The 20,854-nt window shown below is 36.1% G+C and overlaps 1 protein-coding gene across 6 annotated transcripts in view; it reads left to right on the top strand.

Annotated features, from left to right (window-relative positions):
- The first annotated feature begins 3,953 nt into the window (after positions 1-3,953).
- The window catches only part of BRMS1L (BRMS1 like transcriptional repressor), a 35,242-nt gene continuing 18,341 nt past the window's right edge, over positions 3,954-20,854 (top strand). For 3 of the 6 annotated variants that reach the window (XR_002158562.2, XR_006599530.1, XR_006599529.1), the window contains exons 1-4: positions 3,954-4,246; positions 7,238-7,328; positions 11,919-12,046; positions 14,093-14,172. Coding sequence is in view for 2 of the 6 variants with exons in the window: in XM_006932804.4 (XP_006932866.1) it covers positions 4,105-4,246; positions 7,238-7,328; positions 11,919-12,046; positions 14,093-14,172 (441 nt within the window). In the remaining 4 variants the exon portion in view is untranslated. The remainder of the gene's footprint in view (positions 4,247-7,237; positions 7,329-11,918; positions 12,047-14,092; positions 14,173-20,854) is intronic. The other 3 variants (XM_006932804.4, XR_006599531.1, XM_003987543.5) reach the window with 2 other exon arrangements.

Here is a 20,854-nt window from a genome sequence, read left to right on the forward strand (position 1 = left end):
GCTTGGGATTCTCTTTCTCCCTTTCTCTTTCTGCTCCTCCCCCTGCTCTTATGTACACTGTCTCTCTCTCAAGCTAAATAAACATTTAAAAATTAAAAAATAAAATGTGAGCACTTTAAAATATGTTAAACAATCCTATATATTATTTATGGATACATAAATATACAAAAATAGTATGTACATGTGGGTGACAATCAAAATCACCAAAGTCAGGATAATGGTTATTTTGGAAAGAGGAAGGGAGAATTGGGATTGAGGAGGGGTCTAGAGCAAATGTGGTTAAATGTAAGATTTGAGAAAGCTAAGAGATGAGTACTGTGTTATACATATAATATGCTGAATATCTTATTATGTGTTTAAATTACTATGTAATATTAAAATATTCCATAAAAAGACTTTTAAGAGTACCCCAAGGGGGGATATGGGAGGAAAACTAAAAAGATAAAGCCCAAATTATCTTATGTCTACTTTATACCAAAGCAAACACAATAGGAAATGGAGTGGTATAAAATCACCTACTTGAATACTAAAATGACCAAGAATTATGATAGGCATCCCATTGGAGAGAATGAGCCAAGAGCTAAAATCTTCAAAAAATGAGAGGGAGTGACCTGAAGGGTATGCAGATGACAGCCACAAGTAGAGATCCTGTGTCATATCCTGATGACAAGCTGGGGGTTTTTAGGCAGGAGGGAGAAAGCATCATCTGGAAGGAACCAGGAGGACAAAGAACACAACTACTCCATGACAGGGCCTGTTGGGAGCAGGGGTGCAAAGGTAGCAGGGTCCTGGGAAAAGCCATGTTTTCTTCAGAACAAGAAAGTTAAGGATCTGTTCAGAGGAGAGGGTGAAGATATAATGGATTTTGCTGATGACTCTCAATAAATGGCCAAGTATGAAAGGATTAATGAAAAGTGAGACTTAGAATGTATCTAATGATTGTGTAGGACCTATGGAAAATGTAAATCGCTACGTAAACGGAAAACATCCTTACAACCTCTTTAACTGCCTTGATTAAGGAAACTTCATTCTGCTTTCCCAGTTTTCTTTACATTAACTTCTATTTTCTAAAGTTACAATATTCTTGCCCAGCTGTATTAATTCTTGTTCCTTATGGTTCTTCTTACATTCCCTACACATCTTTTCTAAGTTCTGTTTGGGGAGGTGCGAGAGAAACTCTCCTTTTAAGCAAAACACCATCATGTAACTAATTGCATAATGTTCTATTATTCTGTCTGCCTTAAACACAAATATAATAATGACAGGAATTTTAGTGATGGAAGAGAACTTAAAGATAATATAATACAATCTTCTCACTTTACAACTGACCAGAGATTATGTGGTTTGCCAAATTAAGTGGTTGGTGACTAACAGGACCAGGGTTAGAATCTATGCCACCTCTCCAACTTCTGTTTTTCTTTTTTCTTTTTCTCTTTCTTTCTTTCTTTTTAATTTTAGAGTGAGAGAGAGCATGTGAGTTGGGAAGAGGGGCAGAGAAAGAGACTCTTAAGCAGGCTTCATGCTCATCTAGGGGCCCGGTGTGGGGCTTGATCCCATGACCCTGGGATCATGACAGGAGCCGAAATCAAGAGACGCTTAATGGACTGAGCCACCCAGGTACCCCCGCCTCCCGTTTTTCTTTGAACAGTAGAAACAGAATGCACCTGCCAGAGGGGAACTGTATGCTGGTGGTTAAGTACAGGCTCTGATGTCAGACTCTCTAAGTTCAAACTGTAAATCTGCTACTTATTTGCTGTGTGACCTTGGCCACATAATCTAACTGCTCTGTGCCTCAGTTTTCTCATCTGCAAAATGTAAAGCACAATTGTATCTACTTCATAGAATTGTTATAAGGATTAAATGAATTAATGCACATAAAGAGTGACCAGAAATCTAAGATATTATTTCTATTCAGCACCCACTCTGCTAGCTGCTGATATAACAGAGATTAACAGAGGCCAGGGACATTTTTAAAATCGATTTTTTAAAAGTAATATCTACACTCAACTTGGGGCTCATACTCACAACCCCAAGATCAAGAGTCATACGCTCTGTGGACTCAGCCAGCTGGGTGCCCCAGCAGAGGCCAGGGATTTTATCCATAGCTGCTTTTGTTTGGTCTGGAGTTTAAGCAAACCAAACCAAAGCAAACCAAACCACCACCAACAACAAAACTATATCTGAGCAAATGTTAACAAATCTGGATTTTTCACATAGAGATCTAAATATCCAATTTCTCTTAAAAATTGGAAGGTCCAACATCTAAGTCAGAATTCTAATGTAGTAACAATTGGCTGGAGCTAAAATAGCTGCCCCCTTTAGTCCACACCACTCACATAATGTATATGCATGTACTCATACCCTTCCAGTTTCCATCTTTAAACTTTACCTGCCTGATGTCTGCATGCCTTTGAAATTGCATTCTAGACTAAGGCAGTTTCTGCTCTCAAGGAACTCAATCCAACAGGTAAGATGCATCTTGTAAACAATTCACAATACAGTGTGATGGAAAACACGTACAAAGTTGCAAAGTACAGAGTACAGCAGCAGTCTGAAGGAACATGAAGGCATACTGAATGGTGGAGGTGCTGTGCTGGTAATGCATGTTGTCAAGAAAGCAGACTTGAAAAAGAAAAGTAGTAGAAGAGGATTGCAGGGAAAATAGGATGTGCAAAGACAATGAAATGGGAAACAGTTTGTGTGTTTAGCAACTGAAAAGTTCAGTTTTGGAGAATATAGTAAGAAGGAGAGAAGTAGGCTGACACTAGACAATAAAAGCCCTAAAGTTTGGATTTTACCCTGTAGAAATGGATAGAACTTGAAATGGTTTGTCATTAGGTTCTAAATCCAACTTTAATGCAATTATGCCTGGATACCCTTGCCATCCTCTTTCAAATGTCTTTGGACCTCCTGTTTTAGAAACAAATACTGTACAATCCACAATATTCTATGAAACATTTCAATAGCAAATTGCCACTTCAACAAGAAGCTCTGTCTCCTAAAATACAGTTTGAGTGGCTAAAATACAGTTTTTAGATTTGTCTGAAAATTTAGTTTCCTTCTCTGTAAAATGGGGATAATAATAGCGCCTACTTCAGGGCTATTAAATTGAGAATTGAACTCATTATGACTCATGTAAAGAGCTTACCAGGATACCTAACACAGAGTAAAAATAGTCAATTAGTATGAGTTATCGTGATTATGATACTTATTGAGCCTTCCTCGTCTATTTTACCTATCATTGAGAAAATATAACATTTCACTGAGTCAAATATGTATGTTTTCCATCGGAAACTTAAGTTAAATCAAGCCTGGTGTCATCTCCAGGCTATAAATAGTAAAAAATGAATGCAAAAAATACTAGATGAAAATGACAAGATAAAACTTCCTTTCCTTCTATATTATTGATTGCAAACGTTTCAATAACGATTTAAAGATTTTTGTGCAACATAGAAAATGCAAGTTATCGTCTGCAGTTATTAAATAGCTTATTAGCAGTAATAAAGGTACTTAGGTATAAGAGACTTTTCTCCAGTTCCTCCAGACTCGAAGAGGAGGAAAACCCTCAGGCAAAACACCTTTTCACATCTGACAGTAACATCTTGGATAGCCAGGGAGCTCAGACAATCACTTGGCGGGAAAAGAATAAATACAGACCAAATTCACACAATCTGTTTCTGTTTAGTTTATATACTGCGATCGAGTCTATCAGGTTTCGTGCCTTGTGGGACTTGAAGTCCACAGGCAAGAAATGATCGCGGTTGTTGAAGCTTGGAAGGCGGCAGCCCCTGCAGGTCTAAGCAGTAAGGACTACAGCTCCCGACACACTTTGCAAGGCCGCGCCGTAATTACGGGCAACCAACCATACCGGAGCAGGGCAAGCTCCACCCCACCCGGCTCGAGGACAGCCTCCACCAATGGCAGAGCTCCCAGCGCAGAGCTTGCGGGTTAGGTTGTGAGGTTCGGGCCGGGGGCGGGGAGGAGCTGAGGGGGTTCAGAACGCGCTCGGCCGCTGGGTGGGTCGGGGCGTTCGGCGCGCCCTTCATTGAAGCGGCGGTGGCTGGGCTGGGCGCCGGGAGTGGGAAGCGACGGCGCGGCTGGAAAATGCCAGTCCATTCCCGAGGGGATAAGAAGGAGACGAACCATCACGATGAGATGGAGGTGGACTACGCCGAAAATGAGGGGAGCAGCTCAGAGGACGAGGACACGGAGAGCTCGTCGGTCTCCGAGGATGGAGATAGCTCAGGTGTGCAACCCACCGGGGCCGGGACCCTGAGTCCTTGCGCCCGGCGCACGACAGGCCGCTCTCCGCACGCCGGGCAGCTGCGTCCTGCTGGGAGTGCTGGGCGGGGAGAGAGGGAAGGGGCGGAGACTGGCTCCCGGCCCTCGGCAGCACCCGGACTCATCATGGGGCGCTGCCTGGCTCCAGGCAGGTCCCTGCTGGCGGGGCGGGACCCGGCGCGGGCCTGGGCTCGCCCAGCTCCCGGACGCTGCGCAGTCCTGCTCGCCGTCGGACCAGCCTTGGGGACCTCCGGGCAGTGCCCACGGCTGTCGACCAAAGTGGGGAATGCCTTGCAGCTTGTCTGGGAGACCCTGGAAATGCCTCTTACCCCCAGACCACCGGCTTCTTTCCTTATTTTTCATCTTTCCAACCCTTACTTCTCAACATGGGTTGTCAGGGCCGAGGTCGGTTAGAATTGTGCCGGCTTTTGGCTGGTTTAGAATTTGTTAATCTCAGCTTCCAAGTCAGCCTGTCAATCAGCACTTGACATCAGCGTTCTTGCGGGGGCCGACTTGGAGCTGTCCCATTTACCGCATCTGTCTGAACTTTGCAAGACTGAGAGCCCGTCAGGGGTGATTTTGGATCTTCATATACTTATAAACTGGCAGATATTGGGCAACTCTGAAATTTTCCAGATCTTTTCTTTCTTGTAATCTTTTCCAATTTGGGGCTGTTTCAGGTTTTTTGTAGGGTTTTTGGGGGACGGGGGGGGGCAGATTACCACCACAGATGGATTTTGCACACTTTCAGGATGGTTATTAAAAAGAGAAATGGAATATATGCCAGCCTGGATTTTCTTCTTTCCATATGATGAGAATTAAACTTAAACTTTTTCGTCTTGGCCTGATTATTGGTTATGTAAAGCAAGGACTGATGACAATCTGTTAATGCCCGGACACCCTCTTTTCAGGTTTCTCTTTAAAAGCAAATCTCCATGGAAGTACGTAATTTCAGTCAATAAACTAGCCATTCCAAAATAAGCCTTTATGAGTGACTTCCTTGAGATGCACTGGACACTACTCTGTGAGGTGTAAATAAATAGTTATGATCTGCTCTCAATTAAACAGTTGTCATAAACCAGAACTTGATTAAACTGCCAAATAAATACTTAACTGTAAACAATGCTATAGGATTTCAGAGACCAGAGGAAATCTTTTCTGAATAGGGTGGCCAGGAAAGGCTAGTTGAAGAAGGTGGGATTACCTCAATTATCTTGACGAATGGGTAGAATTTGGATTGGGATGATATGTTGGCTTGGGAGGAATGTAAGAAAAAAATGCAAAGGCTGCTAGAGTTTAAGGCTTATTCAAAAGAGTGAGAAACCGATTTTGTTGAGAGGATTTGAGCTAGAGAATGAGAAAGAAGTATAGATGTAAAAGATTTCAAAAATGAAAAAAAAAGAACAAAATCCACAATGCACGATGGGTGAATGCGAGTTTAGGAGTGAAGGTAAGGGGAAACCCCCAGATACGAGGAGATGGTGGTAGCATGAATAGAAATAGAAAAGTGAAAGATTTGAGATGAAGGTGGAAGATAGAGTATTTCAGACATGTTGCTTTTGAGGTGCTTGTGGTATATTTAAGTCAGAGTGTCAACTGACAGGTGGAAATGTAGCATTGGGACCTGCTTGGGCTAGGAAGCATGATTTGGAAGTCATCCGTGTAGCCGTGAAAGTAGGTGAGATTTCAAAAGTGAGCAATACAGAGAAAGAACACCTAGGCTGTGTGTAAACACATTTTTTAGATTTGTAAAACATTTTATCTCCAAGTGTTGTTTTTTTGATGAGAGCTGAAGATCTCACAAAGTGACATCTATTTGTTAAAATTCTCAGTGATTTTTCACTGATTTTTTATTCCTTCCCAGAAAATAATGGACAACTTACTTTGTGAAGAATGTAATAATTTGAACTATATGTCAGATTTTTTTAAGTGCAAATAAACTATTTAAATAAATTATGCAGTTTTGCTTCTTGTGAAAGCATTTCTTTTCTGTTGAATGGCTTTCATGTTAAACTTCCACAGTTTTGTTCTTAAACATTGGTACTGAGCAGGTCCTAAAGCTACAGAAAAACACCTCTACTATCCAGAGATACTGGGAAGTGAGTCATCTTGCGTGACCAAGTTTTAAATAGCCCAGGAGTAAGCTATTAAGAATCAGAAATAATTTTAATCTGTTTTAGGAAAGTTAAAAAAAATGAACCCTATGGTTCCTTGGTGTATTTAACTCTTTACCATAGCTTGACCTTTATTTAATGAAGATCGAGATGCAGATCATTTTACGCTTCGCTTATTTCACTTATGTTGAAATATATGTGATGTAAAAACAGAAGATAAAGGAATATAGGAGAGAGCTGGTAATTTAACAGTTGCTTTCCTTCAAAAGTTTGCTTATTTTTTCTTTTCATTTTCCTCTTTCTCACTTACAGTAATTTGGGGAGAGGGAACAATGGGAATATGAGTAAGAGACCAACAAATCTGGTGGTAAACAGAATGAGTTTAGTTTTCTTCTTTTGTAACTGGCAAATCTGTCATGTAAGCAGTTCTGAAAGAAGAATTCTAAAAGTGTTTTTGAGCAATATTAGCCTTTAATGGACATAATCGTTTTGGTGTTTAAGTTCTGTTGAGTTGAAGGAACATAAACCAAAAATGGATTCATTACTTAATAGTAAAGCTTGTTGTCAGCCGTTTAAAGTGATTTAAAAATGAATAAAAACAAAAAGGTCTAGAGATTGCTATAGCTTTAACTCTCAATTATATTTTAAGTTAAAACCTTTAGTAGAAATTATTTTGGATAAACATTAATTTTCTCTTAAGGCTTAATATAGGCCTTGCATATCTAACTTCGTATTACAGTTTTTTTCTTTCTTTTTTTTTCTTTAGCCATTTGAATTAACATTCAGATAATTTGGAACATAAAATTAATTTTTTTCTTTGCTATTTGTCTTTTTATTAATAGAAATGGATGATGAAGACTGTGAAAGAAGAAGAATGGAATGTTTAGATGAAATGTCCAATCTAGAAAAACAGTTTACCGATCTCAAGGATCAGTAAGTAGTGATGTCAGAAGGTCATTGTCACTGAATCTGAACCATGTCACGTGTATACTGGCACAAGAGAAATTCTATTCACTGAACTATTTTCCTTTTTGTATTTTATGAGACTATTCTAAAAGAGGCTTCAACTATTTGCCTTCTGAAGACCTCATTAACTAAACTAAGGGTTTTGAGACAGGTTTGGGGGTGTATAATAAGATTTCTATGTGGATGTTGGTAATTAAAATGTTTTCCCTGGGTGGTTGGACCCTTGGTTCTAATTTGCTTCTTTCATTTCTTTGTTAAATGATTGAATAAAGGTAGCTTTTTAAAAATTTTAGAATAACAGAATATTTCCCCAAAATGGCATGTGATTTTTGTTTTAATCAACATTGGGTAATACATACATGTTTTCACATTAGTTTGCTTCTGGAAGCAACTGTATAAGGTTGGCAGATATCTATCCTTACCTGTGAGAAAATTGATGCTCAGAGGAGTGAAGTGATTTGCCCATAGTTCATCAGCAAGTGATAAAGTAAGCCAGGCCTTCTGCTTCCTAGTACTAGTGACTAGTGACTTCCTAGTGACGTTCCTTCCACTAAGGCATTACTTTGGAGGCAATATAGGGGAGTAGAAAGAGCACAGGCTCTGAATCCAGGCTTTTTTCACAGATTAAAAAGGTGTAATAGTAGCTATTTTATTGTGAACTGTTAGGATTGTATGAGCAGTAGGTGAAATTCTTAGTCTTGGCTGGCACATAGTGGTGCTTATTAGATACTGTTTTCTCCCCCTCTTTATAATGCCAGAACTCTTATGAGAAGTTGGTTACACAAGAATGGGCCCCAGTGATCGGAGAGAACAGAATAGATGCAGATACAGATTAAAAAAAAATCTTAAATGTGAGCTTTTACTTCAGAACTTGCTGGCAGGGTCATGGGGTATAGCTACGTGTTAGGAATTGTAAATGAAAGAAACTTCTGAGACTATAGACACCTAATTTATTTGGAAGCTGGCTCTTCAGTTCATTAATTCTTCATAATTTTGCTGTTTATTCTTTGCTCTTACCTCTTCCCTAGAGAGGCCCAGAGAACAGATGAAAACATGGTTAATATCTGGAATTGCCAGACTAAAAGGGGACAGATTTGTTTATCAAATGAATCCTGCTGTTTATGACATTTCTGCTCTTAACTTAACTTGGTATGAGAGGTGAACATATAAATGTTCCAAGCTAGTGCAACATATTGATATAAATAATCCAAAATTTAAAACTTTGGCTTTAAAAAACATGGTATCATTTTTTTATTCTAAAGATTTACATTATTGATTGTAAATTTGAATTAGTTTGGATCCCCAAGGGATCCATTATTTGGGCAACATGGAGAGTTCATCCAGAATCATTCTGGAAAAGAGGAAGCAAATTTGTATTTTTATATTTTAGCACTGGTAATCCATGAATGAATAATTCTCACACAATTAAGATACACCTATTGAGCTTTTAAAGTGTATTTTATGGTTATCCAAGAAATGAAAAGTACTGTAAAGCTCTAATATAATATATTACAAAGGAGAACTTTGCACCTAGTCAGTCTTTAAGCCTACTCTTGCTCATCTTGGGGCTGGCAGTTGCCTTGAATTTTCCATTTTCATGGCTCATTACCAGCCATTTCTCCCACCAGCCTCATTCATCTCAGAAACATATTAACAGTAGACCCGTTACCACTATGAATAGGATTCTTTCTCAAGAGATTGGTATCCAGGGGTGCCTGGGTGGCTCAGTTGGTTAAGTGTCCAACTTTGGCTCAGGTCATGATCTTAAACGGTTTGTGGGTTCGAGCCCTGCATCAGGCTCTCTGCTGACAGCTGGGAGCCTGGGGCCTGCTTTAGATTCTGTGTCTCCCTCTCTCTCTGCCCCTACCCTTCTCGTGCTCTGTCTCTCTCTCTCAAAAATAAACATTAAAAAAAAGAAGAAGAAATTGGTATTCAGAAATGTGTTTTAGAAAGAAATAATCCTTGCATCAGGTTTATAATTATCTTTTTTTTTTTATCTGCCCCAATTGCATTGTTGCTATTTTTATTCTGTTGTACTGTGAGCAGTCTCAAATCCTCTGTAGAAGAGGTGGGAGATATAATGATACAGTGATAACAACAACATCAACAAATTCTCCTGCTTCTCCTGTTCTAGCACCAGAGGGCATAATAGCACTTCTTTCATAAGGCAGAAAATCCACCATTTGGCAGTTTGGATATTGGTGGAAGGTTCTTCCACTTCATTAAAAAAGATAGAGGAACTTACACTGCCCAAATTTTCATGTATTTCAATGTTCAGTATCCAGTAAACATTAATTGGGCATCTACTCTGAATAGTATTGTGGTTGCTGCTAAGGGACTCCTGATTCTTGGCTTTGGTGAGTTTATACTTGAATTTTAAGGTTGTTGAAATGGTACTGATTTTGAGGAATCTATTCTTTAAAAAGGGTACTTAATTGAATATTGTTAATTCACATAGCCTCTTCATTCAAGACACTGTTCACCTATTCAGGATATCTTATTGATATTTTAAGGCTGATGTTTTTCTAGTACATTCATCATTTGTATTGAATTTTTAGCATTTTGCCTGAAGTTGTATTTATGATTTCAAAAGCTATAACTATCACGTTATAGTTTTTTGACTTTGCACATTCGTTTATCATTTTATCTTGAGTTTTAGAAAAATTTAACCCAGAGATGATAATGTATTATTTTGGTAGTTAACTCAGATAATTTTTCCATTTTTGTTTAGGAAAATATTTATTGTATTAATACTCAAAGTTGCTCGAATACTTCAAAATCATATAAATCTTTATGCTAATTATAATGATCAATTATAGACATTCAATATTGATTTTCTTGTCTTTTTTTTAAGCTTCTATTTTAATTCTAGTTACTATACAGTGTTATATTAGTTTCAGGTCTACAATATAGTGATTCAATAATTCCATATATCGCCTGGTGCTCATCACAGGTGCATTTCTTGATCCCTATTGCCTATTTAACCCATCCTTCCAGCCCCCTCCCTGATTGTCTTAATTGTATTGGTTTATATTTTCTTTATCTTTTAAGTTTATTGATTTTTGAGAGAGTATGTGCAAGTGTGTGTAAGCGTGCATGACAGCAAGTTGGGGAGGGGCAGAAGGAGAGGGAGAGAGAGAGAATCCCAAGCAGGCTCTGCACTCAGTGTGGGGCTCAGTCTAATGAACTGTGAGATTATGACCTGAGCTGAAATCAAGAGTTGGATGCTTAACCAACTAAAGGACCCAGGTGCCACCACTTCCTATTTTCACGAGGAAAGATAATTTTTATATGAAAGCCAGGTATTGTAATGTTTTCAAAAGCCAACTGCTAGTTATACTAACACCTACAAGCATAATCAGTGGTTTCTTTTAGAACTTACTACATGCCATCCTTGTGACATATTCTTCACCCTTGATAAAGTAATGAATGTCAAAAAAAAGAATTTACAAATGATCTTAAATTGTTAACCTGCTTTGAAATTTTTAGGATATCTATGAAATGCACAAAGCCAGGATTACAAGTGCCTTTTGTAAAGAATGACAATGTAGACATCCATCCTTAAAAAGAGTTCTATCCTGTAGGATTATTGCCAGAAGTAAACTTTGAGTTGTCTGTCATTGATAATCAAGGTGAAGTTAAAGGTGTGACAGCTGGCAAATTAGAGTATTTGTATGTAAACTCACAAATAGAGCAACAGGGTTTCCCAGCCCCATATTTCATTTCTGCATCCACTGAGCAACCATTTTGTTAAACCTTCTTCGCAGTCCAGACAAACTGGGTATGCCAGAACACAAGTTCTGTAGCCATTGGTTTTTACCTTCATCACTCTACTTCCTCTTTGTTCTTTAAAAACCAAGTAGGCTGAATATTATAATACTGTTTTTCAGGAAAGGTGGAGAGAAGCCAGGGAATTTTTTATTTTGACAACTAGTAATGTTTATATCCAAAGTGTTCAAAATGATTTCTTTGTTTTTTAAAAAAATTTTTAGATGTTTATTTTTGAGAGAGAGAGAGAGAGAGAGAGAGAGAGAGAGAGAGAGAGAGAGAGAGAGGGAGAGAGGGAGAGACACAGAATCTGAAGCAGGCTCCAGGCTCTGAGCTGTCAGCACAGAGCCCAATGCGGGGTTCAAACTCAGGAACCTGTGAGATCATGACCTGAGCCAAAGTCAGATGCCTAACCAACTGAGCCACCCAGGCGCCCCGATTTCTTTTGTTTGTTTTAAAAGTGTTTTAAATAACCTTTTCTCCTAGAATTGATTTATTGTTCTGCAGTTAAAACCAAACATGTAGAGTGCAAAAAAGTAGTAGCTTAAGTTGTATTTTTTGTACTGAGTTAATTATTAAAGAATGATATATCTAAATATAAAATCTGCTTTGTGATTATGTGCATAAAGTCAAGTAATGTAACTGAGTTTTTCACTTTAGATCAAGAAAAAAATACACTTGGTAGGTTATTAGAATATGAATGATATTAGGAAGAGATAATGTTTAAAAATGATATGTTAGCCTTTGTTGGGCTTTTAAAATTAATATTTTAATTTTTGCTTTGTTAAGACTTTATAAAGAACGATTAAGTCAGGTGGATGCAAAACTACAAGAAGTCATAGCTGGAAAAGCACCAGAATATTTGGAACCACTGGCAACTTTACAAGAAAATATGCAAATTCGTACAAAGGTAGCAGGTAGGAAAGTGAAACATCTTTTCCATTTAGTAGAATATGAACTCTTCACTAGATTTAAAAGGTGTTTGTCAAGTGAGTGTTTCTTGTTAGTGAAATCACAAATATATTTACAGTGAACAGAGCATTTCACTCCATCAGCCCACAATCATTTATTAAATGCCTCTTGCTTTCCTCTGCTGCTGTGGGATATCAGATTGCTAGCAGTGTTGTTGAGACGATACTTCCACATGTGAAACAATTAGAGACATGATACTTTTATTAAGAGCAACTGTTAGTATTTCAGTTGAATTTTCCTGTTACCTAAATTAAGATTCAACTTAGTACGCTTAGTACTTTTCATCTATAGGAGTGACAAGGATTTTTTTTATTTATAAAAACATCGACAAAATGTTTGATCAGGATGTTATGGAATAGGGAATTAGTCTTCAACTCTGTAATTTAATGATAATTTATTATTTTGATAAGTTTGGTCACTCATTTGTGGCTATGAATAAATGAAAATATACTATACTTGTATGGTTAAGTTTCAGTCTTTTGTTATTATTGGAATCCAGCCTCAGAATTGTGTCCTAGCACACATGACAAAGGATATATCTGTTTGAAGATCACTTATGTTTTTTCATAGTTGGACTAAAACTGAATTTTAACTAATGGAGGTGCTGATTTTTTTTTCTTTTTGGGAGACACTAATTGATCCTCCTGTACCTATTATGTAATACCTAAAGCATTGTTCATAATAGGTTCTTTTTGTATTATTTCTACCTTAAACCAAATTTTATTCTTGAATGCTTAATATTGAATATGTAGATGATATGATACTTAACTTGCTATTTTTACAAGTTGGCTTACCACACTCTGAAAAGTAAACAAGTCCTTAATTTTCTTTGACATTGTAAAAGAACTAAGTGATGCATAAAGCTATACCCATACATACTCAAGTAAATAAGTGCATACAAAACTGGTGAAATCTGAATAGTGTATGGATTGTATGAATGTCAATGTCTTGGCTTTGATATTGTACTCTAATTATGTAAGATATTATCATGGGGAAAACTGAGTGAAAGGTCCAAGGGAACTACCTGTACTATATTAAGTTGGCAACTTTTTGTCAGTCTATATTCATTGCAAAATAAAAGTGAAAAAAAAAAGAGGTTAAAAGAAGATAGTAAAAAAAAAAAACAACTGAGACTTACTGGATGTTTAGGAAGAATTACTTGAATTAGTTATTCACTTTTCTACTATGTGGCCTCTTGTACAAAGAATATTGTGTGTGTGAATGTGTTGCTAATGGCATAGTTCCAGATATCTGTCCCATGCCTTTACTGTATAAGAAAGAATCACATTTCTAGGGTCAACTATGGGACTGAGTTTGGTGTATATATCTAGAGCCTTTGTTTGCCATTTTTGTGATGGTGTATTTGCACGCCACGTTTTATACTATTTTACACTATTGTTTCATACTATTGCATTGGTAGCTTGAAGTGAAACTCTCTTGAGCATCCATTCTCTAGAAAAATCAGGAGCACTCAAATATCATTATCAGTTTATACATTTTGTTGTATCAGTTTATACATTAAATCCTTTTGGAAGGTTTGGACTCTGAAAATAATAGTTAAAAAAAATAGTGGTTTTGTTGGTCATGGTATCCACTTGTTACTTGGAGAATATGTGATTAATGAAACCAGAGTTTATTGACTATTTCCATTATGAGTCCTGAGAGATTACTTTTCATAGGAAAGGAGTTTTATTTTCATTTTGCTCATTCTCTATCAAACATTTTAGGAGTATTCTTTAGAAGAATGGAGTAAGAACTAAAATTTGCAGTGTAGTTTCTTCCTCGCTCTTAAATTCTTAATTCTCTAGGCTGCTTTGATATGGATTTTAACTGAGCCTTTTTATTTTCAATTTTTAAAGATTAAGTTAGAATCACTTGTCAGTTTCTTCCTGACTCATCTTATAAAATACAGTTGGACAGAATTCCTGTAGGGAAGTGTTAACGAAACTCATTAATGCTAACGTAATCAGAGTAATTGTGTTTGGTTGCAGGAATCTATAGAGAGCTCTGCTTAGAATCTGTAAAGAACAAATATGAATGTGAAATTCAAGCCTCTCGCCAGCATTGTGAGGTACTGTTATTTTACTTGTACTTTTAATCTAATTTCAACCCTTCAAGTCTTTCTGAGTGTGGTAGGTAAAGTAAATAAAATAAGTGAAACAAAATTAAATTGTACTTTAGTTTATCACTTGTATGATTTTTTTTTAATACAAGTGCAGCAGAAGCTCTATTGTAAATAGGACACAAAGAAGGGACCATAGAAAAGAATGAAGGGAGATAATTTCAGAAGTTTTGCAACTGTTCCCTTAAAAAGACTTTGTCATGATCATGTCATTTGGCATTGCTGAAAATATTAGTGTAATTAGTATAATATTCAAGTTTAGACTAAAAAAGTGTGAATCTAGTGGTACAGTTGGAATGTTGGGCTTATTATTAATTTGACTCTCTAGATCTATTTCCTCATCTTAGGACATAATTCTCTATTTATGGGGAAAAAAATAGATGTATTTTTCTCTATGGAGAAAGTCTCTTTGGATAGTGTTTAAAACTAGTGCTCATTTTGCAGATAACTTTTCGTATAACCTAGGTAAGATCATAAATACATTAGTGGAAATAAAATAACAAATTCTGTCATCATTCTTATCTTTTATTATTTTATTCTATCTTTGTAAATTATTAAAATATTAAGATTAGATTAAAAAATTATGGAATGTGTTTCATTTATTTATTTATTTATTTATTTGTTTATTTACTTATTTAATTTATTTTTGAGAGAGAGAGAGAGAGAGAGAGAGAGAGAGAGAGAGAGAGAGAGAGAAGGACAGAGAGAGAGGGAGACACAGAATCTCAAGGAGGCTCCAGGCTCTGAGCTGTCAGCACAGAGCCCTATGCAGGGCTTGAACCGATGAACTGTGAGAACATGACCTGAGCCAAAGTCAGACAACCCACTGAGCCACCCAGGCATCCCTCATTTTCTTGATTACAGCTGACATGAAACATCTTTTTGATGTTTACTGGCTGCTTGGATTTGTTTTCCTAAGAAGTGCCTGTTCATATCTTTTGCCTTTATGTTGGGCTGTTAGTGTTTTCCTCATCAACTGTAGAGGTTCTTTATATATTCTGGATATAAATGCTTTGCTGGTTATGTGCTTTGCAAATATTTTTACCCAGGCAATGGAATGTCTTTTCACTCTTTTTGATAACTTGATGAACAAAAGTTTTACATTTTAATGTAGCTAAATTTATCATCTTTCCTTTATGATATGTGCTTTCTATGTCTTTCCCGTTTTGAAGTAAAAAAAAATGTATTTTGCTTTTAAAGGTTGAAATTTTGCTTTTTAACGTTTAGATTGCTAGACTACCTCTAATTCATTTTTGCATGTGGTATAAAGTATGCATCTAGTTTGTTTTTGCATATGGATAGGTAATGTCGACACTGTTTATTCCATACTCTGTTGTTATACCATGAATCAGCAATTCCATCTTTTTCCCCCATCTTTTTTCCCCCATCTTTTTTATATCAAATGTCCACTTATATGCCAGAGTGTTTCTAGCTGTTTTTTTTTTTTTAATGTTTATTTGTTTATTTTGGGGAAGAGTGGCATAGAGAAAGAGAAAAAGAGAGAGAGAATCCCAAGCAGGCTCTGTACTGTCAGCGCAGAGTCCAGCACAGGGCTTGATCTCACAGACTGTGAGATCATGACCTGAGCTGAAATCAAGAGTCAGACACTTAACCAACTGAGCCACCCAGACACCCCTGTTTATAGCCATTTAAATTTGTTTCATTTGTCTGTTTGACTGCTTCTGCACTGGTAGCATAATACCTTGCTTTCAGTCTAGTAACTCTTGGTAGTTCAATAAACTGATAATTTTACCTTGCTCTTCTTACACTTGTTATTGTTAAAATTTTTTGTTCTTGTTTAGTAACATCTTTTAAAAAATTTACTTTTTATTTATTGCTGCTGTATAAAAAATCATTTTGTATATTGATATTATATCCAACCTTATCTAGCTCTCTTCTTAATTCTAATAATTTAATTACAAACTCATTAGATTTTCCATGTGGCTAGTAATGTCATTTGTTAATAATGGCAGTTTGTTTCTTCTATTCTGATCTTCCTCTTATTTGTTTTGTCTTAGTGGCACTGATAGAACATCATAAACTAGAAGCAGTGAAAGCAGATTGTGGTTGGGTTCTTGATTTTAAGGGAGTGCTTCTTATGGTTTTCCAATATTTACTGTTGGGTTTTGGTAAATACTCTTTATCAAGTTAAGGAAATTTACTTTTATTTCTTATTTTCTAAGTTTTTTTTGTTTTTTTTTGTTTTTTTTTACCATGATAGTTGTTATATTGTATTAAAGGCTTTGTCTACATCTGTTGAATTAGTCATGTTTTTTGCTCTTAATGTATTTTCTAATGTTAAACCATCCTTGGATTCCTGGAATAATTATTTTTACTGTGAATTACCAGATTCAGTTTGCTAATATTTTGTTTAGAAGCTTCATTTCTATGTTTATCAGTGAGACTTAATTTTTAAGTCTCATACTGTCCTTGATTTGATCTCAAGATCCATAAAATGAGTTAGGAATATCCCATATTTTTCTCTTCCATAGAAATATATAGTTAAGATTGCATTCATCAGTTCCATGGGTGCTTAGTACATCTTGTCTTTGTATATTTTTAAACAGCCTCATATTATAGAAAAGTTGCAAGAAAGTACAAAAGAACTTTTCTGATGAAGATGACAATGAGTTGGCAACATGATGCACTATCACCCCTGAATACAACAAATGAAGGACACTCTCCTATATAACAATACTATAATCATCAAAATCAGGAAATGTACACTGATACATTACTACTGTCTAATCCTCAGACCCCATTTAAGTTTCAGCCGTTGTCCCAACAATACCCTTTAGAACAAAGAGATCCAGTTCAGGATCACTTGTCTTTGTCTTTGTATTTAGGTGTCATGTCTTGTTTCCTTCTATGTAGAACAATTCTTTGGTCTTTCCAAATTTGAAATTTTCAGTCCAGTTATTATATAGAATGTCAGTTTTGAATTGGTCTGCTTTTTCTTCATGATTAGAGTTGGGTTTTGCCTCTCAGTAAGAGTATCACAATAGTGATGTGTTTTTCTCACTGAATTCTATTAGGTAGCACACAATTTTGATATGTACCATTATTGGTGATGTACACTTTGATCACTTGACTTCAGTGGTGTCTTCCAGGTTTCTCTAAGTAAACTTACTGTTTTTACTTATTGTGATTAATAAGTACTTCAGGGAGAAATACTTTGTGCAAGTATCTTATTCCTCATAATACTTTCTGTTCATTTATGTATGTATGGACTTATCCTAATTTTTTGTCTGCTTCATCTTTCAGTTACTGAAGGAGGTGTGTTAGAATTCTCCGTGTGATGGTGGATTTGTTAATACCTCCTTTATTATTTTTTTTATTATTATTAGTTTTCTTCTTTATGCCCTAAGAAAATCCACATACTGTTCTTTTCACAATAGTAAAGTCATTCACCATTTCAGATCTGGAGGCCAAAGGTACTGATAATGAGATGCCCCACAATGCATGTCCACTGTTGTGGATTCCTTTGATCAAAAAGGATGGTACAGTCCTGGGGACTGAATGCTCATGATTCCAGAGCTCCCAGCTGAAACTTATCTCCTGTGGAATTTCTTTTATCTTTTTCTTTTTTCTTCTTAAAAAAATTTTTTTAACTGTGGTTAAGAACACTTAATATGAGATGTATCCTATTAACAAATATCGAGTGTGTAATACAATATTTTTAACTATAGGCACACTTTTGTACAACAGACCTCTAGAACTTAATCATGATGTATAACTGAAACTTTATACCCATTGAACAGCAACTCTCCATTTCCCCTTTCCTCTAGCCTTTGGCAACCACCATTCTACTCTCTGCTTCTACGTGTTTGACTAGTTTGTATATCTTATATAAGTGGTATCATGCAATACCTGTCTGTATGTGACTGGCTTATTTCATTTAGTATATTATCCTCAGGGTTGATCCATGTTGTAGCACATGGCAGGACTTCATAATTTTTAAAAAATGTTATTTATTTTGAGAAAGAGAAAGAGTGTGAGTGGAGGAGAGGCAGAGAGAGAGAGAGGTGAAAGAGAGAGAGAGAGAAAGAAAGAGAGACAGAGAGAATATCCCAAGAAGGCTCTTTGCTGTCAGAGCAGAGCCAGGTGTGTGACTTGATCTGTGGAACTGTGAGATCATGAGCTGAGCCAAGGTAAGAGTTAGACGTCCCTGGATGTTCTAATTTTTTTGACTGAATAATATTTCATTGTATGTATATATCATATTTTCTTTACCCATTCGTCCTTCAATGTACATTTAGGTTGTTTTCCACATCTTGGCCATTGTGAATAGTGCTGAAATGAACATAGGAGTGCAAATCTCTTTGAGATCCTGATTTCAGTTCTTTTGGGAGTATACTCAGAAGTAGAATTGCTGGATCATTTCGTTCTATTTTTAATTTTTTAGGGAACTGCCATACTGTCTTCCATAGTGACCACACTATTTTATAATTCTGCCATCTGTGCACAAGGGTTCCAATTTCTCCATATCCTTACCAACACTTATCTTTTGGTTTTTGGATAACAGCCATACTAATAGGTGTGAAGTGATAGCACACTGATTTTAATTTGCGTTTTTCTGATGATTAGTGATGTTGAACATCTTTTCGTGTACTTCTTGGCCATTTGTATGTCTTCTTTGGAGAAAGGTCTATTCAAGTCCTAATTTTTAAATTGAGTTCTTTAGAGGCACCTGAGTGGTTCAGTTGGTTAAGCGTCCTGACTTCAGCCCAGGTCATAATCTTGCAGTTCATGAGTTCGAGCCCTGTGTTGGTCTCTCTGTTGACAGCTGGGAGCCTGGAGCCTGCTTCGGATTCTGTGTCTCCCACTCTCTCTGCCCCTCCCCTGCATGCTATGTATCTCTCTCTCTCTCTCAAAAATAAAGATTAAAAAAATAAATAAGTTGTGTTCCTTATGTGTTTTTAATATTATTAACCCTTTATCAGATACATGATTTTTGAGTGTTTTCTTCTGTTCGGTAGGTTGCCTTTCCACTCTCATTGTTCCTTTGTTGTGCAGAAGCTTTTTAGTTTGCATAATCCCATTTATCTCTTTCTGCTTTTGTTCCCTGTGCTTTTGGTGTCATATTCAAGAAATTGCTAAAAGCAGTGTCATGATGCTTATCCTTTATATTTTCTTCTAGGGGCTTTATAGTTTCAGGTTTTACATTAAAATTTTTAATCAGTTTTGAATTTATTTTTGTGTATAGTGTAAGGTAAGGGTCAGATTTCATTCCTTTGCATGTGGCTGTCCAGTTTTTTCCACACCACCATTTGTTGAAGAGACTAGCCTTTCCCCATTATGTATTCTTTGCACCCTTGTTGAAGATTAGGTGACCATGTGTTCATGGGTTTATTTCTGAGCTCTTTTCCATTGGTCTATATGCCTGTCTTTATGCCAGTACCATACTGTTAATTTCCATAGCTTTGTAATATATTTTGAAATTAGGTCATGTGAAGCCTCATTTTGTTTTTCTTTCTCCAGATTGTTTTGGCTCTTTGGGGTGTGTGTGTGTGTGTGTGTGTGTGTGTGTGGTTCCATATTAATTTTAGTCCTTTTTTCCATTTCTGTAAAAAAAAAAATTCCATTGAGATTTTATAGAGATTGCATTGAATTTGTGAATCACTTTAGTATGGACTTTTTAACAATATTAAGTCTTCCAGTCTAGGAAGGTCTTGATTTATTTGTATTTCTTTGATCAGTGTTTTATAGTTTTCAATATACAAGTCTTTCATTTCCTTAATTTATTCCTAAGTATTTTGTTCTTTTTTATGCTATTGTAAATGGCATATGTTAATTTTTCATGGCTTATATATCTACCAGTTTATTTTAGAATTTTTATATCTCTTAATAAGTGTAACATTTTATCCTTTTTAAAAGCACTTTACTCTGTAACAGTGATTTTTGCCTCAAAGTCTGTTTTGTCTGATAATTAAAATAGCTTCTGTAGTTTTATTTGGCCTGGCATTTACTGGCCAAATTTTATTCTTCATTTTATTCTATTCTTTTTTTCTTCCAACTTTCTTATGGTATATTTTAGGCATGTCATTTGTAAATAAAGAGCTAATGTGTTGATTTAAAAACTATTTTAAGAATCTCTGTCTATTAACTGGTAAATTTAGTCCAATTATATTTGTAGTGATTATTTGATAATTAATACCAACCTGTTTTATATTTTCTATTTTTTCTGCTTTATCCTTTTTTATTCTCTGACCTTTCCTGGCTGTGTGTGATTTATTGAGTTTTAAAACTTGTTATCATACATTTATACTTTCTATTTCTATAATGATTAGCTTAATTTTTCACCATGCATATCTACATTAGAATCAAATATTAATAACTCTGTCCTCCTCTTGAATTAAAGGACACTTGAACTCTCTAACTCTAGATACTCCCTCCCAAAGTACAAGTTATAGTTTTCAGTACTTTAGTTCCATTTTGCTTTTTTACCTTTCAAATGAAGCATTATTTTGATCTCCTAGATTTAGTTGACTTAGTTCTTTTTAGGTTTATGCATACTTTACTAGTTTTTTTTTGCTCACTGTTTTTGAGTTGCAGCCCCTCCTTGCATATTCATTATTTGCTTCTTGAAGAACATCCTAACATTTCTTCAGAGAGTCCCTTAGTGGTAAGC

Source organism: Felis catus, chromosome B3 (genome assembly GCF_018350175.1).
Source record: "Felis catus isolate Fca126 chromosome B3, F.catus_Fca126_mat1.0, whole genome shotgun sequence".
Classification (NCBI taxonomy): Eukaryota; Metazoa; Chordata; class Mammalia; order Carnivora; family Felidae; genus Felis; species Felis catus.